The sequence below is a fragment of the Pelodiscus sinensis genome, chromosome 14 (assembly GCF_052426305.1).
Source record: "Pelodiscus sinensis isolate ZL-2025 chromosome 14, ASM5242630v1, whole genome shotgun sequence".
In the NCBI taxonomy this organism is placed as follows: Eukaryota; Metazoa; Chordata; order Testudines; family Trionychidae; genus Pelodiscus; species Pelodiscus sinensis.
In genome coordinates, this window is record NC_143065.1 from 32,137,294 (window position 1) to 32,163,829 (window position 26,536).

Genomic DNA, 26,536 nt, shown 5'->3' on the forward strand with positions numbered 1-26,536 from the left:
CAGTTGGCTCTGAAATCCATATGGCCATCAGATTGCAAGGAACATCAGTTCCATCAAATTGCCTCTTTGCATCACCTTCATCTCCAGGGTCATTTGAACAATCCAAGCAAGCAAGTTCACTCCTAGATGCTATTTACCTGGCCACAGTGCCATTTTACTAGGCTGGTTCAAAGGTCACATGTGATATACCATGTTGCTTGTAAGGCCCAAGAAGAAACAGCCAAGGAAGGAAACAGAAGATGGGCTCAAAAAGACAACAGATCAGAAAAATGGAATGAGAAAGTAAACATGCTAGGAAGTTCCAGATTACCATGCCTAAGTTTGTCTTTGTGTTGAGCTAGCATTTCAAACCAAATGTTCTCCTCACTCAGCTTTCATTTACCTTATAAGATGAAATCATTTTATAAACCACTGGCTTCCTCTGCAAACGAGAACAAACCTCGTCGGCTGCAGCCTGCTGAATGTCAGCCTTTAAAAAAAATCCTCCACTGAAATGTAAATTGGCTTTCTGATGAGATTGCTTTAACAAAAAAGCTAGCAGAAAAGGCTATTGCAAATCAGACAAAAGTTCTTTGGGCTCCCATCCCTCGCTGCACATGGCAGAATCTTGCTCAGAGTCACTGGCATCATCTTCATCCCAAGTAGCTTCACTTTTATTTTTTTCGTGTTATTTTCTTAAATCTTTGGTGTGATTTTCCTTTCAAGGTCAGTCATTAATCCCAGCCCCCAAAGGCAAATTTCTGCCTCAGCTAACATGTAAAGAAAGGTCAGGGGCTTAGCAGCACTTTGAATTCCTCATATGGAAGGTGCTATGTAAGTGCTAATTATTATTATTATTGCTCCAACAGGAAAACTGTAATGGGGATTGGGCCTTGGGGACATGCATGAGCCACAGTGTGTCCATTCTGGCTCATTAAAACTGGCAGCTATAGTCAGAGGGCAGGTGACTAGGAGTAAACCTGTGACCTCCAGGAACCCGGGCATAAGAGTCCCTGCCTGTCAGGTAGGCACAGAAAAAAGGAAAGAGCCAAGCTCAGGGAAATGCAAGTGTGTGGGGGTGTTTCTCCACAGCAGTCAGGAAGAGCTATGAAAGGGGTAGGTGCTGGGAAAATCAGGCATTCAAAATTTAGCAAATGCCAGAATTAAGGTTGACTGTGGACACAGGAGCAAGAAATAGGGATACAGGGGTGGGGGAGGATGCTGCAGCATCCTCAGTCTTTCTGCCCAGCATGATCCTGCACCCGGGTCCCAGCCACAAGTCTGCACCTGGGTGCCCCCCTGCCACCTGTGGTTCAGGCCGCTGGCCCAGTGCCTGGGGGCTCTACCATGTCCCAGGCCACTGGGCACCTCTCCTGGCCACAGGCCAGGGATCCACAGCTGCACCTAGTGCTGCAGACAGGAGAAAGGGGGGACGCAACTCAGCACCCCACCCTAAACATTGTTCCAGCACCAATGCCTGTGGAATCTCCAGCTGGGCCTCTTGTGCTTGTGTTGTGATAATCACACATTTTGTTCCACAGGACCCATGTTATTCAGCGCTCAGCAGAGATGATTAATCGGTAAGCATCACCCTTAATGGGTGAGACTTACCAGCTGGGGAGGGGCCTGCTCCAGCTTTGCGGGGGCCTGCCCCAGGAGTGGGATGCTCCATCCCAGCTGGAACAGTGGGGCTGGGCCACCCGCCCTGTTTAGTTAACCAGTGAAACTTAACATTTAATCAGTTAACTAATTAAATGAGATTTTACATCCCTACAGGGAACTTCAGGAGCAGAGAGGATGGTCTTATTACTAAGGGAGCTGAATACTGCCTTTGAGGATTAGAATCTATTGCCTCTGCCCCAGGGTTCTGCTATGCAAGCCACATAAACCAGACTTTTCACAGGTGGTCACCTTGTTTTCTGGGGCCTGACTTCAGACCCTGGGGTCTGATTTACAGAAGTGCTGAGCATGCATAGCTTCAGCTAAAATCAATGAGAGCAGTGCTTTGACACTGTACAAAGTGTGACAGAATGCTAAGGATTCTGAAAAACCAAGTCCTAAGTGTCTCAAATTCAGCATCCAAAATTAGTGGATACTTTAGCCTTTAATTGTTCTGTGTGTCAGTTCCTCATTTGTAAAATGGGAATAATGCACTTTTATCTCATGGAAATGCTGTTACAATTACATTCATTGTTTGTGAAATACTCTAATGATGAGCACCACAGAAAAGCCCATATGAAAATTAAAATTCTGTCTTGAGAGTAGGGTGCAGTAAATAATGAGCTTACCTAATGAGCAATGAGGAGAAAATGAAATTATTAAATAGTTGCTCATTTCATGAGAACCATCCATTCTGTGCACTGAATGAGGCAGAGGAAAATAGGATGTGATCATGTAACTAAAGGCCTCATGATAATGCATAAGCACAAGGGGGCTTAATTAAGGTTACATGGACAATCTTAATTCTGCAATTTCTTAACTTTTAAGGTCTTGACTTTGCAACCTTACTAACGTTCTTTTAATGTATTTCATTATGTGTCGTTTAAAAAGAAACTGACAGGAAGAATGCATGTCAGAAGACCCAGTGCAGTAAAATAAGGTAATATGGAAGAAGTTTCTTCTGCAGAGTTGAGAATGCCAACCTGGAAAGAATGGCTGGGTATTTAACTCAAAGGAGAAATCATGCCCCACAAATGGATATGAATCAGGCACGAGATCCCCCCAGTTTTCTGATCAGAAGTCACATAAGATAGAATATCACTCACACTCTAATTTCCCTTCCCCTCCTCCCTTTTGCGCAGGTCGGAGAAAGCTGGAGCTGGAGAAAGCTGTGAAATGATCAGTGAAAGTTATCACAAACTGAACTTTGCCTCAGCTATTCCATGGACCAACCTCTCTGAGGGGCAGAGAGGAATTCAGTATTCAGGCAGGAGAAAGTTGAGGAGGCACCTACATTGCCAGGGCCCTTGCTCCACCCTATGCAGCTAGAGAATTTTCATCTCCGCCACTGTCAGTGCAGCCTGTATCATCCCAGCGAATATTCAGGAGGAAGTAAAGTAATTTCTGAGTTCCACCAAGTTTATCTTTTAAGCAAAGGAACCAAGTCGATGGAAGGGAAGAAATGGTTATGTTGGTGCTGAAATGGTGACTGTTCACACAGCAGAATCACAGTAGAGAATTTTGATGTGTTTTAGAGAAACATCCATCAGCAGAAACAATGACATTTCACCTCAGATCTAATCCCAAAACATCCCTAAGAACTCCGTATTTACTCACACAGAGGAAATGCTGGAAATTTACTACTCAGTGTGTTCAGGCTAGGAGTAAAAATAAAAGTTAACTGCATGAAAATTAACAACCTGTGGAATTCACTGCTGCAGGAGGCTACAGAGTCAATCCTCTTAAAGAATTATAAAAAGTGTGATAATTGCACAGCCACTAACACTGAATGTAATTTATTAGTCCACATTTGTGATAGTGATGATCAAAACTCACACTGAAGGGCACAAAGTGGAGGGGAAGGACAGGAAGGATTATTCCCCTCTCATGACTTTGCATAATTAATCAGCTGTATTATGGACAGTTTTTACTTGATCTGAACTGTCAGGTATTGGCCTGTGGAGGAAGCAGGATACCTAGACAGAAGGACTAGTGGTATGATCCAGCATGGTACATTTTAAGATCTCTAAGAGGAAGGGAATCAATCCTTTCTGAAAATCATATGTAGGCAATGCTTTGAAATTTAGAACCCTATAAAATCCAAGCAGAGTGAAACACAAATGCTGTTCTTTTAGTCCCTGCTTTCGCCACCTCCCCATTCTTATTTCCCATGCCTGAGGAGTTCATGATTAGACTATGAGCTTCATCAAAGGGCAATTTTCAGCTGCCAAATGGATTTGTACAATAAATCCACACGGGGCCAGATTAACGAGCAAGAGAGACGTCAGAAATCAAAAAGCTAGCTGCTGTAATTCTACGGGAAAACTGAAAGGATGAGAGAAATGATATTTGGCCATTTAAAGGGACACTATCAAAATAAAGCAGTTAATTTTTCATTAGAATGTATTTGTCCCCTCTCTGTGCTTTACACTTTCCCAATAGACTCTTCTAGGTAGAATGTAAACACAAAGATAGTCAAGGTCATGCTATTCAGACCAATCTAGTGGGCTTGAAAACAATTTCTCTAACATGAATAATATATGTGCATGCGCACACAGACACAAATTACTTGTGTTACTGCTAACATATTGCATTAGTAAAACTGAAGTAATATTTAAACATCTAAATTGTTCCATTTATGCTGTTGGTTTTCCATTTGTTTGAACAGTTTGGACAGTGAATTAGATTGAATTATAGTCAGTTTTCCATTTGGAGCCAAATTCTGCCCTGGGTTACATCCAAGCAAGCCCAATGAGCCAATGACAGTCAGTTTTACTTTTTGTTTTTTACATACTAATTCTGATAAGTCTGGTCTCCCAGCACTGCAGGGAAATACTTTTTAACTCTAAGAGCAAAGGACGACGTTCTTCCTTCATATGCATGCTAAACTTTATCCCCTTAATCATGTCGGTGTGACAGTGCATGACTGCACTTGCAATTGTTGGTTATAAGTAATTAATAAACGCCTAAGGTAGCAACACCTAGCTGGTAAATAGACAGTATGATAATAGACAGAAGTATGAACTCTTGTATTCTTCCCCAGCAAAATACAATCTCTATTCTCCTAATTCACATATTTAGTCATCTACATAACCATGAATTCATGTTCTTCTGGATCTTCTGCTTTACGTCACCCCTTTTACCCAAGTAACCAAGATTTACTTCATATACTTCTTTTGGGAATGGAAGTATCCAAATGCTTGGAGGTTGGTGGTGCTGCAAATCTGGCTTTGCTCTCTGACTCCTGGTGTCTCATATTGGTTAGGTTGGGAGATAGGGTGCTAAGGAATCTTTTGTTTTGATCAACAAACTGGTCCTCTTGCTCCTTATCAGTAGAACATATTAAACATTGGCACTTTTGACTCACTTCAGCCTCTCTCCTTATGTCTTTTAGGTACTACCTTCTAGGGATCCAGTTCCGTGCTCTGCCCTAAAACCATCCCTGCTGCACTCTTCTCAGAGATCAGCTTGTCTCGTCAAAAGGGAGAAGAGCCCTTGAAGTACATGACCAGCTAGGACAGGAAGGAGGAGCCTGAGAGAAGAGACCCTTACAGTGATGTAAAGATGTTATTGTATACCATATATTTCAAAATAAGGGAAACCCTAATATCGGATATTCCTAAACCAGGAAGGGAGGTCACACTATATTCCAATTACAAGCCAATTTATTAATTTCAAAAGACAGCAAAAATTCTAGGAATGAGATTGGTGAAGGCTTGGGATACTATCACACACCCAAATCAACTCCCATTCGTCAGAGGCTGTCATGGCTCTTTCATCCCCTCACAACTTTTTGATGTAATAGGAATGAAATATGGCAACCCCGCTCCACAAGCTCTATTAGCCTTACATGCCCCAAAAGCCTTTTGATAGAGTGGGCTGGAAATATAAGTTTTAGTCTTCTATTTGGATTTGGACCAGCAGTGATAGTCTCACCAAACCTCTCTGAATCACTAATGTTACCTCAGATATGTTCAGCTTCTTCTAGGGCATTAGGCGAGGGTGCCTGCTGTCTCCACCCCCCTTTTGATATGGGTCTTGAGCCCCTGGCAATATCTGAGACACACAATTTGATTCCATGGAATATTAACTGATGTTATTATAAATCGACAATTCCCCTTTGTTTACCTCCAAAGCAGAAACCACTATACCAACCTTCCTATCACTAATTCAAAAACTCAGAGTAACATCTGATACAAAATTAATTGGGGAAAATCAGAACTATTGGAAATTTCCCGGTTGTCATGTAGTGGGGCTTAGAATTTTCACAGGCAAACATTTATATTGAGATATAAATGTACCAAGAAACATTAACAAACTAGTAAAAATATAGATACTCTACTTTCTCAAATAACTAGTAACATGAATAGATGGCATCCTCTCTCCTTGAGCTTGAGCAGAAGGGTTAATGCTGTACAATAAAAAATAATATTCTGCCTACGCTCCTCCATTTTGTAAGCAATCCACCTCTATAAATCTATCTGTTTTATTTTAGGAACTGTAATAACATTCTTAGAGCCTTTCTATGCTGCCTTAGTCAATGCTCATGGCTATCATTTAAAAACCTTCAGAAGCTAAGAGCTACCAATTTCATCCTTGCAGTCATGAAAACCATCAGTCTGGGGTAACCCAGTCTCACAAATTGAGAGTAAAAAAATTGGAAAAACTGGCCAAGGAAGGGCATCATTTTGATTTCCTAATTAGTTTAGGATGTAGGCTTTGTCTCTTTTCTAACACAACAGCAATACACCTTCAGTATTTACAACTGGCTTTTGCTAATGTGCCCATTTGATCCAGATGCCCTTTGACTACCAGAGACCACAGAGCTACTGGGAACCTTGGAAATGCATTCTACAATTCTCTGGCTCTTGTCCCCTATGGATGGTTAGGTCCCCAAAAGGAACAATGTTGGTCTGGAGTTTTTTGTGAAAATGTGTGAAGGGAAGTTAGTGCTTGTCTTCAGCAACCAAATCTCAGGTGAAAATTATATCCTAAGTTATGCGTCTACTAGGTTGGGTTTAACTTTGCCACAAAGACTTTGGTTGATGAGGGCCACAATGATTACCAAGTACATGATTTTATGAAAATGGAGGAGCAGACTTAAGCTCAGACTAGTCTGATTTAGCAGTGCCAGAAAGAATAGATGAACAACAACAAAAGAGCAATTACATGAATTTGAGGAAATTTGAGCCCTGTTTTTTATACATCTGGATAAAGACTGCTGAGTTAGCTCAGATAATGCCAAACTTCCATTCCTCCTGTCCTCTTCACTTTATCCTCTCTCTTCCTGTCTACACCCTCACTCAGCCCCCTCCGTCCCTTTTCTGCCTATTTGTATATGTCCATTTTGTTTTGTTATCCCCGTTCTAATAATCCCTATTCTATAATGTCTGCATAATAGTGTCAGGTTTCCTATTGTCTACTCTTGCAGCTTTGACAATGTGTAAGTGTGCATAATTGCATGACTTGCTATCCCTGTGAAACGGGCAGCATTTGGTCACATAGAGAAGCTGTGAGTCAGGGCTACTCAGCTTTGGAAGCCCCGGGGGCCACAATGATACTCACAGCACATGCCACCGGCTGCAACCTAAGTGTGGTTGCATATACATGCAAATATACATGCAAATATATGCAAATAGTTTCTTTCACACTGACAGGCATGAATACAAAGATTAAGCCATAAACCGCGGCGCCAGACCCAAGCGTGGCCAGTGTGAGCCAGTCAGCACCTCTCAGACTCTGCCCACAAGGCTAAGCAGCCAGCGCTTCCCACAATGCCCTGGCGCTCCCAGCACCTCCTTCCAAGGGGCTAGAAATGCTGACACCCTGTACCCGTCTGTTCCTGCCAGCCTGTCTGCTTGTGTCTTTCAGTTCTCACCCTACCTGGGAGACACCCCGCTGTTGTGGAGCGTATTCCCCATGGAGACCATGTTCAAAGGATCCCAACCATAGCCCACATATTGAACCCCACATAAATCCAAACCACACCACAAGCTGCAAACAACCAGGCAGTGGGCCGCATGCGGCCCGCGATTAGCCCCGCTGTAGGTCATTTAGCTTTTTGTATTAGTATTGTTTGTTTCAATATGAAAATTAACCAAAACATACCATTCTCCCCCCCTCCCCCCGAAAAAAATCTTCCAGGATGCAGGGGTAGGAAGGAAAGGGGACAATGCCTTTCTCCCACCTCTCTGCCCATAAGATGCTCACTGTGTCCTGTAGTCTAAGGCCTATGGGTCTGGCCACTAGCGAATGGTGACTACAGCTTTAACTGGGCAAAGGGGAGCAGCTTGAAGGGATTTTCTGGAATGAAAGCTCAGAGGTTGATTCCAAAAGAGGAGGGGCTGCAGCATTGCTGAGAAAATGGATCCAAGCAGTGAAGGGGAAGAGTGCTGCTTCTGAATCCAGCCACGCATGCAGGGACCCCAGCAGCACTGGAGGCTTCCCGGTGCCACAGATTCAGATCTCTCATGATCCCATCCCTAAAGTCATTGCTTATTGTGCTGTAATTTAAGCATATGGTGTGTGATTCACTTGACACCCAAGAACACATCAGCAGTGGAGACGAAGGAACTGATTTAAGACAAACTGTGCCCCCTACAGGGGTCTCTGGTGGGTCAGGCCTTTTGCTTAGCAAGCAGGGGGAGGAGAATTCCTGAGATTACATTTAGTGAGAGCTTTCAAGTCGGTGCCAAAAGGCAAAGGAGGCAACTGAGTTTGTATCTCTTTGTGGTTCAGAATCATTCATTTCCCTTTTTGTAACATATTTTTATCAAGGAAAGCGGGGCTGAGATACAGCATCCATTTCTCAGCCAAGCCCTGATTTGTATCCTATTTCCCAGCTTGACAGATTAAGTAGAAGAGGCATAGAAAGGTCAAGTGGCTGACTTAAGGCCCCACAATGAGCCCTGGCAAGAATCCAGCATGCTTCCAAGCTTTTGTCTGACTCTGTACTACTCTACCTCACTGCCACCTTCAGACACTTCCCTCCCCACTCCATCCACATTTATAATGAGCATCTTTGTTCAAAAATAGCAGGAAACCATAGGGCTGTAGTGTGTTGCAAGGAATGGCATGAGAACATCCCCTTCCCTTCCTTGGGCTTTACATGTAGGATACGGTCTATGATTGCTTTAAATTGTCCCTGACATGAGTCTGTGCTTTGCTATTGCAGATGCAAATTCCCTCTCTGAACTTAGATCCATTCGGTAACCTGGTTTTATTTTGTCTCACCCCAGGGTAATACAGTGATCAAAGAGTGGCTATTTCACTTCCCACCATCTTTGGTATTACTGGAGTATGAATATTCTTTGTCAAACCTCACCACCAAGCACCTTCATTCGTGTTGAATGCTGACCTTGCACACACTGCTTATGTAACCCATACATCTACGATACGTCTAGACTACATGGCTCCGGCGACGTAAAATTGGCCACCGTGCTGTGCCAACTATCAGCTGATCATCTGCACAGCGTGGCTGCCATTTTTATTTTAATGAAGCGGGGATTATTTAAATCCCCACTTTTTTGACTATGCTGAGTAAACTATTTTACATGGCTCTGTGTAGTCTAGACGTACCCCTCGTGTGGTCACTGAGCAATGCAAGTGGTACCGAGACCACAGCAACAGTTAAAATCAAGCAACCTCTTCAGCAGAGGCTGGGAGACAGCTGGCTTTTAGCTCAGAAGGTAGCGGCTCCTAATCTCTGCTTCGGAGGTCCCAGGTTCAAATCCACTCCATGGTGATTACACTTACAGTCCACATCAGCTCTGTCCAAAGAAGCGTACTGTCCACATTGGCTCTTACAGGAACCACCCTTTAAAAACATTCCATTTGAAAGAGAGAGGAAGCCTTCTGCAAACCAAGTATAAGGTGTCGAGATCTCAGATGCTATCAACTCACAGCCTTGAACCTTCACCACCTTTACCCAGTGCTATGTCAGGATGTGAGCAGAGAGCCCTGCTCTCTTACTTGCCAGCTGCTCTTCGGATGAAATTCCAATGCAATGCACGAGGAGTAACAGTTAATTCGAGGGAAGGGTTTTGGATCAGACTACTGCATCTACATGCGTCAAGTTAAACCGGGCGACTGGGATTTTAAAATGGCGACCGGCCGTGAATATGCTAATCAAGCACGGGATATTTAAATCCCGCACTTCATTAGCATCTTCGGTATGCTTCATTTGCCTCCCTAGTCCGAACTAGGGGGCAAGTGTAAACAAACCCTGTGCTACTTGTCAATAACAGAAACCACCATTTGATGATGACTGCACATCTCTGTTCAGGAAAGCATGGACACTCCACACAGGAATGCAGCAGCTAAAGACTCAGCTGCACTGGCAGAAATGAGTTTGGGCCTGGAATACCAGAGAGGATGAGAGACACGGGGTATGAAGTACACTGGTAAATCTTTGCGGGTAGTCCAGTATAGGAGCGTGTTTCAGGCTATATTTAGGCAGAGTGGTAGTACTGTGTATAGGAAGCCTGCCTGGAGACTATTCACACTGTATTTGGCTCTAACCAGAGCGCTCTCTCTCTGTTTGATAATCACTAAATCTACCCCTTCTCTTTCACACAGTTTTCTCCATGCTATTTAACTGAGTATAGATTACTGGAACCTCTTCTGGTAGTATAGGACTAGGGATAAAATCTAGCATCTCTCCCAGTAATTTAGTCATCAGTCGGGCTCTTAGAACTGAAGTTCCTATTCCCTTCCATACCAGTTCTATACAAAGACACATCTAGTCCCTGTTCCTTGATTGCTTGAAGATCTTTTCCTGACCTTCCTCATGCACCATTCTAGGAAGATGGGAAAGTTTCTGGAGCATCTTCCTAAAGCTATAGGACCATATTCAGCCTGGCTGTAACCCCACTGAAGTCCACAAATGAAATTGGGAATGAATTTCACTCCACATCTCAGAGGAAATAAAATATAACAGGACAAATTTTCAACTATTCAAATGTAGTTTAAAATAAATATCCTCAGCCATGATTCAATTTGCGTCAACAGTTTCCTTTGGTTTACATAAATGTCTAGAACTTTTATGCCCTGTTTTTGGGACACTGCTACTGATAGAGATTCAAATACTTTTGCCCTATGTTTTCTCACAGTTACAGTGTTTAGTTCTAATTTGTTTCCGGGGTGTGTTGGGGAAAGGGAGAGAAAGGAAGACTAAAAGGCCACCCCTCTCTTTGCGGTATCATTCTACTCCCCATCCAATGACAGTGAGTTCAAACACAAGGGTGCGTCCCTCTGGTCCCTCAGTGCTTGAATCATTCACAGTGGAAATAGGAAGCAGATGGATCAAGTGACAGCTGAATTTCACCACAGCAGGTGCCAAGGGAGGACTTTCTCCAAAATGCATTTCAGGGAGGCATCCATGGGGCACTAGAACAGATGGGCCACTGCTTGGCAATTGACAGGCAACTACCCCGTGTACTAATTTCCTGAAAGAAATCAGGAATATTTGGCATCCCTGGGAAAATGACCATTTGTTTGCACAGTGGCAAATGTAGACTAAGAGAGAGCTGTTGTTTTCAGGTTCATTCACAGAACTATTAGGCTTGCAGGGGGCAGCTAAGGTGGATGGAGCATTTTCCAGGTCATGGGGATGGGGCAGAGTATTCTCAGCGGTAGGCCTGGGCAGGTGGCATACACAAATGTCGTACACTAATGTTCATGTAGGATGCAATGTAATGCAATACTCTTTATTTTTTTCTGTGAGCCTTCTCCTAAAATAGCAAAGTAGATCCAGGGGAGACCTTGAAGAAACAAAACATGCCATTCTGGTTTCTCCTAATTAACAGGTTATCTGCAGAGAGATGGGGCTTGGGGGAGTGTAGACAGTCTTGTTTCTTTGTCTTGAAATATACAGACTTTTAAATATACCTTAATGGTGCTCGAATTTAAGAGTGATGTGTATCTTAGAAATACATATAGTTTATATTACTGGAAAAACCATATAAGGCCTATGTAGTTTGATTCATGACGCCTACTGACACCTCTCCTTATTCACTAAAATAGGAGGTCAGATCATCTGCTGGCTAACTCCAGATTTTCTGGGGTTGTTAGGGTCAGGACAATCTCTGTGAAGTTCCATGACTCTTGGATTTTCTGGAGAACCTTTTGGTAAGAAAGAGCCCCAAAGTTATCAGACCTTCCAGGTCTAGTTTGCCCCTAAGGTTTTTTTCTGTAGAGGATTGCATTTTTTAGTTGACATTTTGTCAGTTTAAGTTTCAACTATGCCTTTCTGAGTCATCCATACTATAAATACAGGATTTTGGGGGACAAAAGTAAACTGTGAGTTGAACTGAGGTACAGTCACAGACAAAGCTGTGATATTGCCATCATTTTCCACCAATGTACACTTGAATTTTTAAAGATTTCAAGCCCATCCACTTTACGTCCATTCCCACTGGTGGTCAGAAATGGTGTTTATTTTGCAAGAATATTGCTGCTATAATTATTTTTAAGAAAACATTGTACTATACTGCCAAAAAAATTAATAAATCAAGTTTCTGCACCCAAAAACCTAGAGCAATGTTCGTCCTATCAGGGAACATAAAGAAGGCCATGTGATCTATGTGCACCGTTGAAACAACTTACATTTTGAATATCAAATACCCATAATAAACAGCTTGTGAATGACCTGCAGACTAAAAACGACGCCCATAAATTATTCAGTAAGTAATTTCAAACAATCAGTACACTTTGTGAGCTGCCCACAGATGACACCATACTTTCTTAAAAAAATGTGGTTGACACAAATAACAGAATAGGCTGGATGGGCCACTGATTGGGAAGTCCCCGCCCCATGGCAGTGGAAAGGAGAAGTAGCACTGGCTGCCCACTAACATTTGGCCCTGAAATCCCTCCCTCATGATGAGTCAGGGCCATGAAGGCAAAACTGAGTGAATGGCAGTTACTCAAGTTTCACCTGATGGCATCCCATCATGAAAAAAGGACTGTGGAGCTAAATTTGAGTGAAAAGGAAGTTGCCAGTACTGCCCCTCCTCAGTACAGCCAGAAGGCCGGCTCCTGAACCAGACCAACCAGAGCTCAGGTTGATCCTCCTCTTGAACAGGGCCTTTGGCATGTACCTAGGTTTCCTATGCCTTAATTCAGCCCTGGTAACACTACACACAGTACGCAATGTATATGTGACTCCTGGCATCACTGCAACGGTTGCCATTTGTAATGTCTAAAGGTTCTTGAGGGTTAACCAAGGTATGCTGGGCTTTCCATTTGCTTTTCCTGTTGGCATATTATTGTAACTAGATTCTATATTGGCCAGCACCTTGGGTGGTTATTTACAATAATGCAAAGCACGGGTAAACTTTTTCTGATTTAGCAGCCTTTTACACCCACTTTGCACCTGTGTAAATTATTTACTGGTTCAGAGAAGTGGAAAATCAGATATTAGTCTTTTAAGCCTCTTTTTACCCGTCAAACTTTCCTTGCAGTTCACCCATCATAGTTGGCTTCAAGACTTCACCCAGTGAGCTGAGCAATTGACATTATTATAGTGAAAGACTGTCTGATGGAAATGTTGGGTCTCTGAAGGATCTTAGTTTGACACAGAATTTTTGGAGGATGGTCAACAACATTTTGAGCCCCTGTTTGTAGCACTTTGCCCGACACTGTTATCCCTGAACCCAAAGTCAGACAAGAAGTAGTGGTTATTCCCTCTTCCACTAGAGTATGATGAGAAAAATCAATTTTTCTGAGTTAGAAGCATTGGGTTGGGCAACAAAACCCTTTCTCTCTGCACTCCCAACGGCTCTCTTCAAAGAGGGATCTATATCACTAGTAAAATCCACTTCAAAGGGCACTGTCAAGGTATCTGTAATCATTTTACAACTCATTTGTGTTACTCCCTGTTGTTTATAAGAAGCCCTTTGTAGCATGAGGCTAAAATCTATTTCCTTACTGATTTTATTTCCTCCATCGTGCACACATGCTGGGCAAAATTCTGTACCAATACAGTGTGGTACTGGACGTATGGTGCAGTAGTAAGTCAAGATATAGCATAGGTTCGAGCTGAAAAATATAGGGCAAAATACAGCTGAATAGTATGGTATGGTATAGTAAGGTACTGAATAATATAATGCAGGACAGGCACAGAGAAGGCTACTAGCATAACCAGAAAAATAGAGAACTTATCTGATGAAAAGAGACTAAAAGGTTTGTAGACACTATCACTTATGTCAGTATAATTTATGTCATTCAGGAGTGACAATAAGTCACCTGCCTCAGGTGACATAAGTTACACCGACCTCAGCATCATTGTGGACCACACTTTGTCAGTGGGAGAGCACCTCCTGCCGACGTAGCTATTGCCTCTCATGGGGGTGGTTTTATTATGCCAATGGGAGAGCTCTCTCATTGGCAAAGCTTCTTTACCAGACGTGCTGCAGCTGTGCGGCTGTAACACTTCCACCATACACTAGCCCTAAGGCTCCTGCTACGTTGTACACCACTTGTGGCAATATGTAGGCTATGTCTTGTGGCATCATGAGGATTCTGTGTCTTTGCTATGGAGCGTAGCTACACATGTCAGTGAAAGGCTCTGGTGGGGGGGAAGCAGAAGAGACAGGTTCAGCGGCTGTCAGTTGTTGGAGCATTTCCTCATGTAGACAGCCCTGTAGGGTACATACCCCATGGGTTCAGGAGTTCCTTTACTGATCTAAACAGTTCCTCACCACCTACACTGCTATTTCCACTCATGCTGGGAGAAGGAGGAGGATATGCAGTGCTTTCTACCTGCTGCCAAAAAGAGCGTGCAGTGAAGATTTACCTTAAAACAGCATAGCTTGTTTAGCCTTGCAAAATGAAGGGTTAGTGTGGATATGTCTGCTCTCTATAAATATATCACAGGGCTGAAATCTAGGGATGGAGTAGAGTTATTTAAGCTAAAGAACAATGCTGGAATGAGAACAAATAAGTATAAACTGACTATGAGTAAATTTAGGCTGGAAATTAGAAGAAAGCTTCCTAACATCAGAAAAATGAGGTTCTGTGACTACCTTCCAATAGAAATGGAACAAAGAACCATATTAGTTTTAACATGAAGCTTGATAGGTAAGAGCATTGCCTGCAATATCAGAGAACTGGATTCAGTGACCCAGAAGGTCTCTTCCAGTCCTATGATGGGAAATGAAAGCCATGAGTAACCAACCCATGTATATATCAAAAGATAACTCACCGGAGACTAATTTACCTGACTCCTCTTAGATTATGACTTATGGTCAGAATGGATAAAACAGAATTCATTTTCACACAGAATTCATTTTCACACAAACCAAAACTTGTCTCCACAAACTGAATATCTAAAAGGTTTTTGCAATAAAATCCAGGTGTTGAGCTGGAAGACTGATTGATGGGCTGGTGGACTAAACCAAACACAGCCTTCGCAGAGGCAATGAACTTATGAGCTGCTTCAACTTTCTGACTGTTTTTCTTCTTTTGACCGTAGTGTTTGTAAACAGGTAGGAGAGGGAGGTAGAATTCCCCACTGAAATCCATTGCTTCTTTTTTAGCAACACTTTCAAATAGAGACACTGTTCCTGTAAGACTCTATCAGGCAATCTAGACAAAATGAGAAAGAACTGAAAGTTTGGTTTTTTCCTCTTCTTCCTCAGGTAGAATGAAATCTCAGATAAAATCAATAGTTTCTTTGGTTTTATGTTTCTCTTCCTTAAGGGCGACTGGATTATTGCATTTCCATTGATCATAAAGGTAGGGTGATTCGACGGAGATAAACTATCTTTTATATTCCCAGCTTTTGAAGTCAAATGACTTTTAAATGAGGTTGGGGTGGGTCACTCTTGATTCTTATTAGACTATCACAAGTGCCAAACACCTTTCTTATTTTTGACACAATGAACCATTTCTAGAATGGGGGCGGGCTGTAAATTTCAATGCAAAATATTCCCTGAAAACTCTTTCTGGCAGCACTTACTACCAGGAAGCACTTGGTTTTATTTTAATTCAGCTCCTCCTCCTCTTTGATGTCACAGGGCACACCTACCACTGGCAGTCAGCTTAGGGTAGCTTTTTTTAAATGGCATTGGGAAGGGCTTTTTTATTCTTGCCAAACCCTTTATTAATTCCACAGTAGCTCTCTATGTAACTACACATCCTACACATCCCATGTTGGGCAACAAAATGGGAAATGAAATTTAATGTGGATAAGTGTAAAGTAATGCACATTGGAAAAAATAACCCCAACTATACATATAGTATGACGGGAGCAAATTTGGCTATGACAGATCAGGAAAGAGATCTTGGAGTTATGGTGGATAATTCTCTGAAAATGTCCACACAGTGTGCTGCGGCGGTCAAAAAGGCAAATAAAATGTTAGGAATTATTAAGAAAGGGATAGAAAATAAGACACAGAATATCTTATTGCCCCTATATAAAACTCTGGTATTCCCACATCTTGAGTACTGTGTACAGATGTGGTCTCCTCACCTCAAAAAAGATATTTTGGCCTTGGAAAGGGTTCAGAAAAGGGCAACTAAAATGATTAGGGGTTTGGAACAGGTCCCATATGAAGAGAAGCTAAAGCGACTGGGAGTTTTCAGTTTGGAAAAGAGGAGACTGAGGGAGGATATGATAGAGGTCTATAAAATCATGAGTGGTGTAGAGAGGGTGAATAAAGAAAAGTTTTTCATTAGTTCCCATAATATAAGGACTAGAGGACTCCAAATGAAATTAATGGGTAGCAGGTTTAAAACTAATAAGCAAAAGTTCTTCTTCACACAGTGCATAGTCAACCTGTGGAACTCCTTGCCAGAGGAGGCTGTGAAGGCTAGAACTATAACAGAGTTTAAAGAGAAGCTAGATAATTTCAAGGAGGTTAGGGCCATAAAAGGCTATTAGCCAGGGGGTAGGAATGGTGTCCCTGGCCTCTATTTGTCAGAGACTGGAGATGGATGGCATGAGACAAATCTCTTGATCATTGTCTTCGGTCTACCCCCTCCAGGGCACTTGGCACTGGCCACTATTGGAAGACAGGCTATTGGGCTAGATGGACCTTTGTTCTGACCCAGTATGGCCATTCTTATGTTTTTATGTTATGTTAGTGGTTGCAGTGACCAAAGAGATTAGTTGCATGAACAAGAAGAGCAGAATGTGCTTCCCTATTGTTTGCAACTGGGAAGGAGCATGGATTATTGATTAGATGGGGAGACTGATAGCCAAGATTTACTGATATAGCCAGAGGCAAGTATTTCGGTCATCCGAGCCTCAGTTTCCTTTTTCCCTCTTGGTAAAGTGCTGGAAGGATTAGGTGCTCTTTGTAAACTGCATTAAGAGGCTGTATAAGTCAAAGCATAAGTGAAAGCATTTTAAAAAAAATACAAGGGCCTGTTTGTCCAGGTAAGTTTATGACTAGAATTTTAAGAGATCATGTGGTTTTAAAAACAGAGTCTAATTATGACCAAATGTGGGTGCAAAACTGCAGATAAAGTTAATTAAGAGCTGAGGTCACAAGGGCTATGTCCACACAGCAACATTATTTCTAAATAACTAGCGTTATTTCAAAATAGCATAGTCTGCGCCTACACAGCCAGCAGTTATTGTGACACAATGTCGAAATACTGTCAAGCTGGAGGATTTCTTACTCCAACCCCTCCTGTAACCCTCATTTTATGAGGAGTAAGGGAGTCGGAGGTAGAGTGCTCTATTTCGAAATTAGTGCTGTGTAGACAGCACCAACACCCAAAATAAGCTATTTCGAAATAAGCTAAGCAATTGCCGTAGCTCAATTTGAGTATCTTATTTCAAGTTAAGCCCTGCCGTTTAGATGCATGCTGGATGAAGATATCTAACTGACAGATTACACCTGCAAATCAGGCCCCTCTCTAAATTGTGAAATTTTCACACATGGCAGGTGGAGGCTCCAAAATTGCAGCCTCATGCCCAGAATCTAAATTGACAGCTCTTGACAATTGTGGCCCTATACATTATTTCTATTTAGTCTGTGCCAAGATCTTCAGGACTGTCCGATTCTAATGAGAGAGAATCTGTAGTGGAAAGGACTTGGGAAACTCTGCTATGAAATCTTAGGTTCACCACGTTGAAACTATTCTCCTAGGAACCCAAGTCAAAAAGAAGAAACAAACAAATAAAAATGTACCCTAGTTAAAGATCATAAATAGAAGGGGAAATAGCCTACTGATATTGATTATTTGAAGGTACTAGCTTATGATCTTTTATGCAACTCCAAAATAAATGTCAGTGTAAGGAATGATATATCATTTCAATTCTCACAAATCAGGTGCTTAGTTTACTGGGAGAGAAATGATTGACCTATCTATACTTTAAAGCTACCTTAACTGGAAAAACTGCAAAAATATTTATATTCATATGATGGAAGGAAGAAATGCCCCATGGGCATATTTAAGTGTCCTCTGTCTTTCAAATAAATGGGAACGATAAACAAAAAATGGAAAGATGACCTTAGAATAATAACCTCATGATCCAACTGGGACTGAGCTTTCCAAGATACAGAAATCATCTACATGATGTTAAGAACAGAAATTTTTATCCTGCTTTCACAAAAAAAAAGCAGATTTGATTCTTTGTCCTGCAACAAACATCCATATGTAAAATTACTCCTATTCCCATGTTCGATACCTGCAGTTCTCAGTTTCTTGGGGATGAAGGGCAAAACAAAGGGAAAAAAACAAAAGGAAAAATAGAGATGCATTTCATATAGTTCAAAGGATGATTAAAGAAAACCCAGGTCCTGCAATGCCGGGTATTTCTGTGTACCCTTTAGAGGTAGGGAACCTCTGGCCTATAGGCCAGACACGGTTCCTCAGGGTTAGCTGCTGGCAGGCCACCAGATGGTTTGTTCACTTGAGCATCCACAGGCACACCCACTCTCAATAATTCAATGTTTTTGGCCAATGGGAGCTGAGGGAATGGCAAACTCTGACCACTGGGAGCTACAAGTGGCTGTGCCCACAGACACTAAGATAAACACAGCTGTCCTCCAGCAGCTAACCCTGACAAGCTGCATCCATCCAGCATGTAGGAGGTTCCTCAACAATGCCTTCAGACCTCCAAAATGAAGAAGAGGCATTAAAAGACAAACAGAACTGCACTGAAGCTATTCCGTGTATGAAACTTTCGTATAGAGCTTTTCACTTAGGGTATGTCTAGACTACATGCATCTGGTGACAGAAGCATGTAGAGTAGGCTACCCGGCATAGGAAAATGAAGCGGCGATTTAAATAATCGCCACTTCATTTAAGTTAAAATGGCTGCCGCGCTGTGCCGATCAGCTGTTTGTTGGTTCAGTGCGCTTGTCTGGACGCTCCGCGGTCGACATCAAAGGCATTTGTCGACCTCCCCGGTAAACCTCATCCCACGAGACAAAGTGGGGAGGTCGACAAGTGTCTTTGATGTCGACCGCGGAGCGTCCAGACTAGTGCACTGAGCCAACAAACAGCTGATCGGCACAGCGCAGCAGCCATTTTAATTTAAATGAAGTGGCGATTATTTAAATTGCCGCTTCATTTTAGTATGCCGGGTAGCCTAACCTACATGCCTCTGTCGCCAAAGGCATGTAGTCTAGACATACTCTTACTGTCCTATCACCTCAAGTTGAGATTACATCAGACCTCACAAACTAAACACTGTTGGGTCATGGACCACCTGGGTGATACAGCTAGTATGGATAGTGATTCAGCAGAAAATGATCTTGACTTTGGTGTCCCAGCCTGGTGTTAGGGTACACTGAGGGTATGTCTACACTATCCTCCTAGTTCGAACTAGGGAGGCTAATGTAGGCATTCGAAGTTGCAAATTAAGCCTGGGATTTAAATATCATGGAATGAGGTATAACAGTTAATTCGAACTAAGGACTTAATTCGAATTACCGTTTCACCGCCGCGTGTAGCCGAGGGCAGTTACTTTGGACTAGTGGAATTTAAAAATGGCGACCGGATGGGACCATGCAAATAAAGCCCGGGATATTTAAATCGCAGGCTTCATTTGCAACTTTGAATGCCTACATTAGCCTCCCTAGTTTGAAGTAGGGGGTTAGTATAGACAAACTGAATTACTATAGATATTTGAGTGAAATCCTGGCCATACTGAATGGAAAGATCAAATCAGCAGAATATAATTACTGGAGTTAATAAAGTTACTCTTGTTAAAAATTCCTCAAGATTGTTAATAGCCATGAGCAATCAGAGCATTTGTGTTTCATTGAATACTCACAGTGCCTCTATCAGGAGTACCCCCTGAACGTTGATGGGGGCTACAGTCAGCACTGACTGAGAAGGAAAAGTGTCCCTAGTAAATCAATAACAATTCTTCCTTTGGCATAGCATTCCTTTAAGCTCCAGGTTGTAATATTAGAGCAAAACGGATTTGGAGAGAAAAGCACCCCTGACAGATCCCATCCCACCACTTCCTGCCAGGCCTGCAGCAAGCTGTGTTTTTCTTGGAGGTAGCCTGCACAAAATATCTTTCTGAGTAGAGCCCTGCAAATCTGTGGGGATCTGCTATATAACCATGGGTATTTGCATCCACAGATGTGGATATCCACAGCTCATTTTTGCTGCTACAGATGTGGACACAAAATTCTGTATCTGCACAGGGTCCCTTTTATAAGACCAAGCCCTGGGTACTTGCATTGGGCCTGACAAGATCAGGACAGGTTTGCTACAGTATGTCAAACTGTAAAAAACAGTTTTAAAAACCTATTGATAAAAAACAATGGCTCCACGTGGTCATGAACAAGATCAGTGTTCTCATTTCCATAACATTACCCAGAATGCTCTTTCATCTTATCATTATTTGATAGTGGATGCTGATGTCTGTATGTTAGGAACAAACTCAAAGATTCTAGGTTTTACTTTGGATGCAGATAATTTCTTTAGCAAGTACAAGGAGAGACATTATAGACTGTGACAGGGGAAACAGTTGATGTTCCCTGTGTTAGGGAGGCTCAGAGTAAACTAAAACAATCAACCCATCATCTTTCCTTTAAAAAATAAGACCGAGCTTGACAGAGCCCAATGTCACAGGCTCTTTTATGTAGGCTACACCTGCAGGATGTAAGCACAGAGCAAGGAGAGAGCACACATTTTTCCCTGTCACTGTGGGCGTCATTAGTAATATAGTTAGGAATGTTGTACAATTTATATGATGGCTTTATTTCCCACTGGTTCGGTGGGAATCCCTTGCCAACAATAAGATTATAATACACAGCACAGAGATGTCAAATCATTCCAGTCACATCATGCTAACCACTCGTGCCACAACACCTGATTCACAACTCCATTATACCAGTCTCATGCCATCAGTGAAGTTATGCAGGCTTCCAGCTGCTGTTACAGGAGTTTTGGATGAGGGCACAAAGTTTAATAAAGAGAGGCAACATACATCTTTCTGGAACACCTGATTGCCTTTAATATAGCTTCTGTATTTGTGTAGCTGAATTCGATTGATGGTGCAGGTAAGTTCAGGTAAGGCCTAAGTAAGTTTCATAAAAGAAGCAAGAATAGGAATGGGTTCCCAGACAGGGGTACTGACCTTGTAGAGCCCATGGTTGCAACCACAGTAGGTGTTCTCCATTGTGTAGCTCCTCAACACACCAATCTCCCGCCACACTACTACCCGTGCTGTCGATTCACGTGACTTCTCCACCAGGAAGCTGCAACTGCTCATGACAAATGCAGGTGCCACTTTATCCAGGATTTTTGGGAGGGCCTGCAAAGCAAGAATCACACAAGAATAAGAACATGAATTAGTCAAAGAGTTATGTAATTATTATTTAGAGAGCACCAATAGAGTTGAACAAAATTTAGAATTTCCATCCCCTGGGAAATTCAAAAATTTCACTGTTTGTTTTTATCCTGTATAGGAAATGAAAGTTGAAACACTGAATTGAAAGATTTTCAATTCAAATGAAACAGTTCAACATCTGTGACTCAAAAGGGTGAGTTTCTGTTTGTTGAACTGACCTGAAACAATTCATCTGGTGACCTGATGTGCCACGCTCCCCTCTGAGCCTATATTCCACGGTTAGCTAAATCTCCCATGATGTATCTGTAATCATGTAACCCTCATGATGCTTGGTTGGAGAAGGATGTGTTGCATCCTGAGAAATATAATCCCTCAGGATTCCCAGCCCATATGAGAAAAAGGGGGATGAAAAACAACTCACATGTACACTACAATTAAGCCTTTAGATAGTCATTTAATTCTCCCCTTTCCCCCCCCAAAAAATAAAGAGTGTTTAAATGAGGACCATCAAGTCCGAAATTATGGTGCGAATTCTATGCTAATATAAATGAGTACTATGTATAGCAGGATTATATTTCACTCATTCAGTGTTAAAATTAGGGGCACATTTTCTTTGCCTGTGTAAATATCACCACTTTAGACTATCGAACTGAACAGATTCCTACAGAATGTGCTCTCTCCTTTGATGCCATTTACTTTTCATTTTATTCCTTTGAGGTGGTGAAATCTGATCCATCTATTTCACTTTCTGTTTAGAAGTCAGTTGAGCTTGGATTCACAACACTGAAGGGGGATATTTGGCTTAACTGGGATTGAAAAAAGATTAATATTAGGTTTTCTAGAACATTTTTAGATAAACCATAAACTTTTTTGGCCTAAATATTTGGATCATATCCCCTTTAACAACATTAATTCTGTATATCATCAACATCATCACTTTCCTAGCATCTCTTAAATGAAGTGCTCAATGGGCTGTATAGCTATTAATGAAGTAACACTCACAAGTCCCCTGTGAATTTAAAAGTGGGGAAACTGAGGCATGGAGTGATGCAAGGTTTTATGGCCAATCAGTGGAAGAGCTAGGAATAGAGCTCAAAATTTAAGATAATCTACTTTAGCTACAAGACTGCTCTTCTGATAGTCACACACAGTAAATGAACACATAAAATTCAGCATCCGAAAATTCAGATGAGCCTTCAGAATTAGGAATTAAAATATACCCCAACCAAATGTATAAACTTCAGCAAAACTATGTGAAAATTACTCAGCAACTGTATGAATGTTTGAGCTAGTTCTCACCTTGCCCTTATCTGAACCAACACACAGTTTTATAGGCTTGTATATATGAACCGTAATAAACTGATTTCCAATCCAATTTAATTTCTTAAAACAATGGACACTGTAGGTATAATCAATCTTTTTCGTTTAATTAAATAGTCTGGCAGGCGACAATAATGTCAGCATGTCTAGGACTCGTTTGTGAAAATTAGCAAAGCTGAATTTAATATTCTCATTACTTTAGCAGCAACTTTGGATGTCACACTAAGGGGTCTTTTTTCTCTATTTAGGTTTCTTGTTAATTGACATTTAATTTACATTTTAAAACAAACCATAAGAGACCTCTTTATGACAAGGCAGAAATCTAACCGTGAGGTCTCCTTTTCATCCACGAGGCAGCACAAACTGCCCCCTCCATCCAGCCTGGCAGAAAGGAGAGTTAGGTTCAATGATCTATTCATTCACAGACCTCTCTGCCGAAGAGTACCATCAAGGGGGCTAATTAAGACACGAATTTTGGAACTGGACAGAGAGCATCAGCTAGTGTCCCACTGGCCACCAAAATGCCATCAGATGGCTATTTAGGGTCTGTCTGCATAGCAAGCAGGATCCCACAGCAAGTCTCAGAACCCAGGTCTTGGGATCAAGCTACAGTACTAAAAGTAGCTGTATCAGGTTCAGGCTAAATGCTCAAAGGCTGTTTCCTAGGGAAGAGGTGTGAGCTTCAGAGCCCGAGCCCAAACATCTACACACCTATTTAAATACATTAGCACAAGCTCCAGGCCCTGAGACTTGCTGCAGTGGGATCCTGCTTGACAAGTAGACGCACCCAAAGACTCTTGGTCATGAGTACTGTTTACAATGCAGCAATGTCAAAAGACATCTATCCTCTGTCTTTTTACCTCACTGTCTCTACTACTTGTCTGGCCTTGGGGCTTTGTGCAGCTCCATCAACTCATGCTAGTTATTCTATACAAAAGGAGGGTAAGATTTTTTCAGCCAACTACAATTCATAGAAAAATTCCTTTTTCGGGGCACCCAAACTATCAGTGGATAGTTTCATGTGAAAACAAAACCCTACAAACAAAAATTTTGGAAATATTAAAACAATTAATGTTGATGTTTTCTAAATGAACCATTTCAACATTTCATTTTGAATTGCCACTCACCACAGTTCATCTGACCCAAATGAACTTTTTTGTTTGGTCCAGAAATAAAAAACTTCAGTTTCGGTTTGAAATGCACAGAATTTTTTGATGCAGTTACTGAACTGCAAAAAATAATGATTTGTTCAGCTCCACACACCTGACCCTTGTGTGGATCTAAGCCTAGCTTTCTCAAATTCTGAGTGGGAAATCCAATGCTGATGAACATTTTGATTTAGTTTTCAGTGAAGTCTTAAGTGAATTATAGCTCAGATGGGAAGACAGACATGAAATGGTGAAGTGGCTTTCCAAAAATCACACAAATCAGTGGCAGACCTGGGAAAAGAATCTATTAGATCTGTGTTCCATTCTCCTATTTTAACCACTAGACAACCCTCCTTCCCTAATACAAACAGAATTATTTTTAAGACAACTTTTTAAAAGTTTCATTGAAAACAGGAAGATTTTAAAATATTATGCATTCCTTTGAATTGTCTGAAACTACAAACCAACAGAGAGATGCTGGTGCCTGAAAAATAGACAGTGAGGCTAACTCAGGCCTCCGGCAAATACAGCACATGGGCTGTATTCGGTTCGCCAGGGTTAGCTCTTGACAGGCCACTGATGCTGAATTTATCTGCGCCTCCACAGGTATGGGTGCCTGAAGCTCCCATTGGCCACGGATCACTGTTCCTGGCCAATAGGAGCTTCGGGAGGTGCCATCATTTTATTGTCCACCCCAGGCTAACTAAACACAGAGAGCAAAAATACTATGTCTGGTTTCACTCTCTAATAGTGAATATAATGGAGTATGAATAGGAAATAAATGGTCCATTTAAAAGAGCAGAAGTTTTCAGTGGGTTCTATTTTAAGAATCCTGTCACAGGAAAGACATAAGGGGAACTGTATTGTAATATTAACTTACAGAATCACAGATTTATTGGAACACTGTAAGTATCAACTATAGCACATATACGTAGGACTGAACTTCCTGCTAAAACCCCAGGTCAGATCAATAACAAAGATATCAGATGATAAGTTAATACTAAGATAAAGGCATAATACATATACTTATGAAAGTGATTTCTACACTAGCCATTACAGGGTCTAATCCAATGCTACTTTACTCCAGTGTGACACCAGTGTATCTACATGGCTTTCAATGAAGCCATGCTGGGTAAAACTGAAGTAGCATAGTGATGAATCAAGCTCTTGATTTTTATTTTGACATGACACTTTTAAAAACAAGGCAAGAGAATTATTGGACAACATGAGCAGTGTTATCTAGTACATAAAGGGTTAAATGAATGAAGTTATGAAAGTGTGTGGTTTACTCACAAGAAAAAAGGGCTGCCCATGTAGGCAAATATCTGTGGCCATTTATTAGGGGCATGTTCACTAATATTTGACTAATATTTGGTGCACCTACATTTTAGAGATGGGTGCATCCTCCCAGGTCTGCTTTCCTCTGAAGTCTGGGGAAGTTAACACCCAGCTCCAAACATTGTTGATTGGACCCCTCCCTAATCATAAAAATGTAACACGAGAGGAACCTCATGGCCTTGCAGGACTTTGCAGCCCCCTCTACTGAAGCAGGACCAAGTTAATCTAGACAATGCCTGACAGGTGTTTGTCCAACCTGCTCTGAAAAACCTCCAACAATGGAGATTCCACAACCTGTCTTGGAATCCTCTTCCAGACCTTCATTCCCCGTATAGTTACAAAGATTTTTTAATATCTAACCTGAATCTCTCTGGCTGTAGATTAAACACATTATTTCTTGCCATACTTTCACTAGACATGGGGAGCAATTTAACACCATCCTCTTTATAACAGCTGTTAACTTATTTAAAGACTGTTATTAGGTCTCCCCTCAGTCTTTATTCAAGACTAAATATGCCCAGGTTTTTTAATCTTTCCTCCGAAATCAGATGGATCATTTATGTGGCTTTCCTCTGTAACGTCCAATTTGTCTGTATCTTTCTTAAAGTCTCATGCACAGAACCAAACAGTGCTCCACCTGAAGCCTCAGCAGTGCTGAATAGATCGAGACAATTCCCTTTTGTGTCTTATGCACAACATTCCTGTTCATACACCCTAGAATGACATTGGCCTCTTTTGCAACAGTTGACTCATATTCAATTTGTGATCTGCTATAACAACCAGCTCTTTTTCCCTAGTTATTCCCCGGTTTGTAGCTGTGCATTTGATTTGTTTTCTTTTTAAGTGTCATACTTTGCACCACCTGCCTTTATTGAATATCACCTTGTTGATTTCAGATCATTTTCCAAGGTCATTTTAAATTCAAAATCCTGTCCTGAAGAGTTCTAGCAACCACTCACTTTGATGCCACCTGAAATTTCATAAGCAGGTCTGGCAGCAGACTTCTCCAGCAACAGACTTCGCTGAGCCTTGGGAAATGGGGGGCAGACCGAATGGGACTTGGACTGAAGGGGCAGATTTAGGGGCAGCCAGCCCTCAGAGCAGCGTGGGGCTCCAACAGCACTTTTTAAAGGGGCTGGGTCTCGAGCCGTCACTGCTGCTGTGGTAGAGGCAATTATGGTCCACAGCCCCAGACCGTTTTAAATTGCAGGGACCAAGGGCAACTGCCCCCTTAGATCCCTGTGAGCATACTTTCCACTGCATTATCCAAATCATTAATGCAAATATTAACCATACCAGACCTAGGACAGCCCCCGATGGAATC

At 41.8% G+C, this 26,536-nt stretch overlaps 1 protein-coding gene across 1 annotated transcript in view; it reads right to left on the bottom strand.

The window, feature by feature from the left end:
- AGBL1 (AGBL carboxypeptidase 1) overlaps positions 1 to 26,536 on the bottom strand; it is a 477,711-nt gene that overhangs the window by 193,072 nt on the left and 258,103 nt on the right. The window contains exon 21 of the mRNA XM_075897043.2: positions 21,194 to 21,370. Coding sequence (XP_075753158.2) covers positions 21,194 to 21,370 — 177 coding nt within the window. The remainder of the gene's footprint in view (positions 1 to 21,193; positions 21,371 to 26,536) is intronic.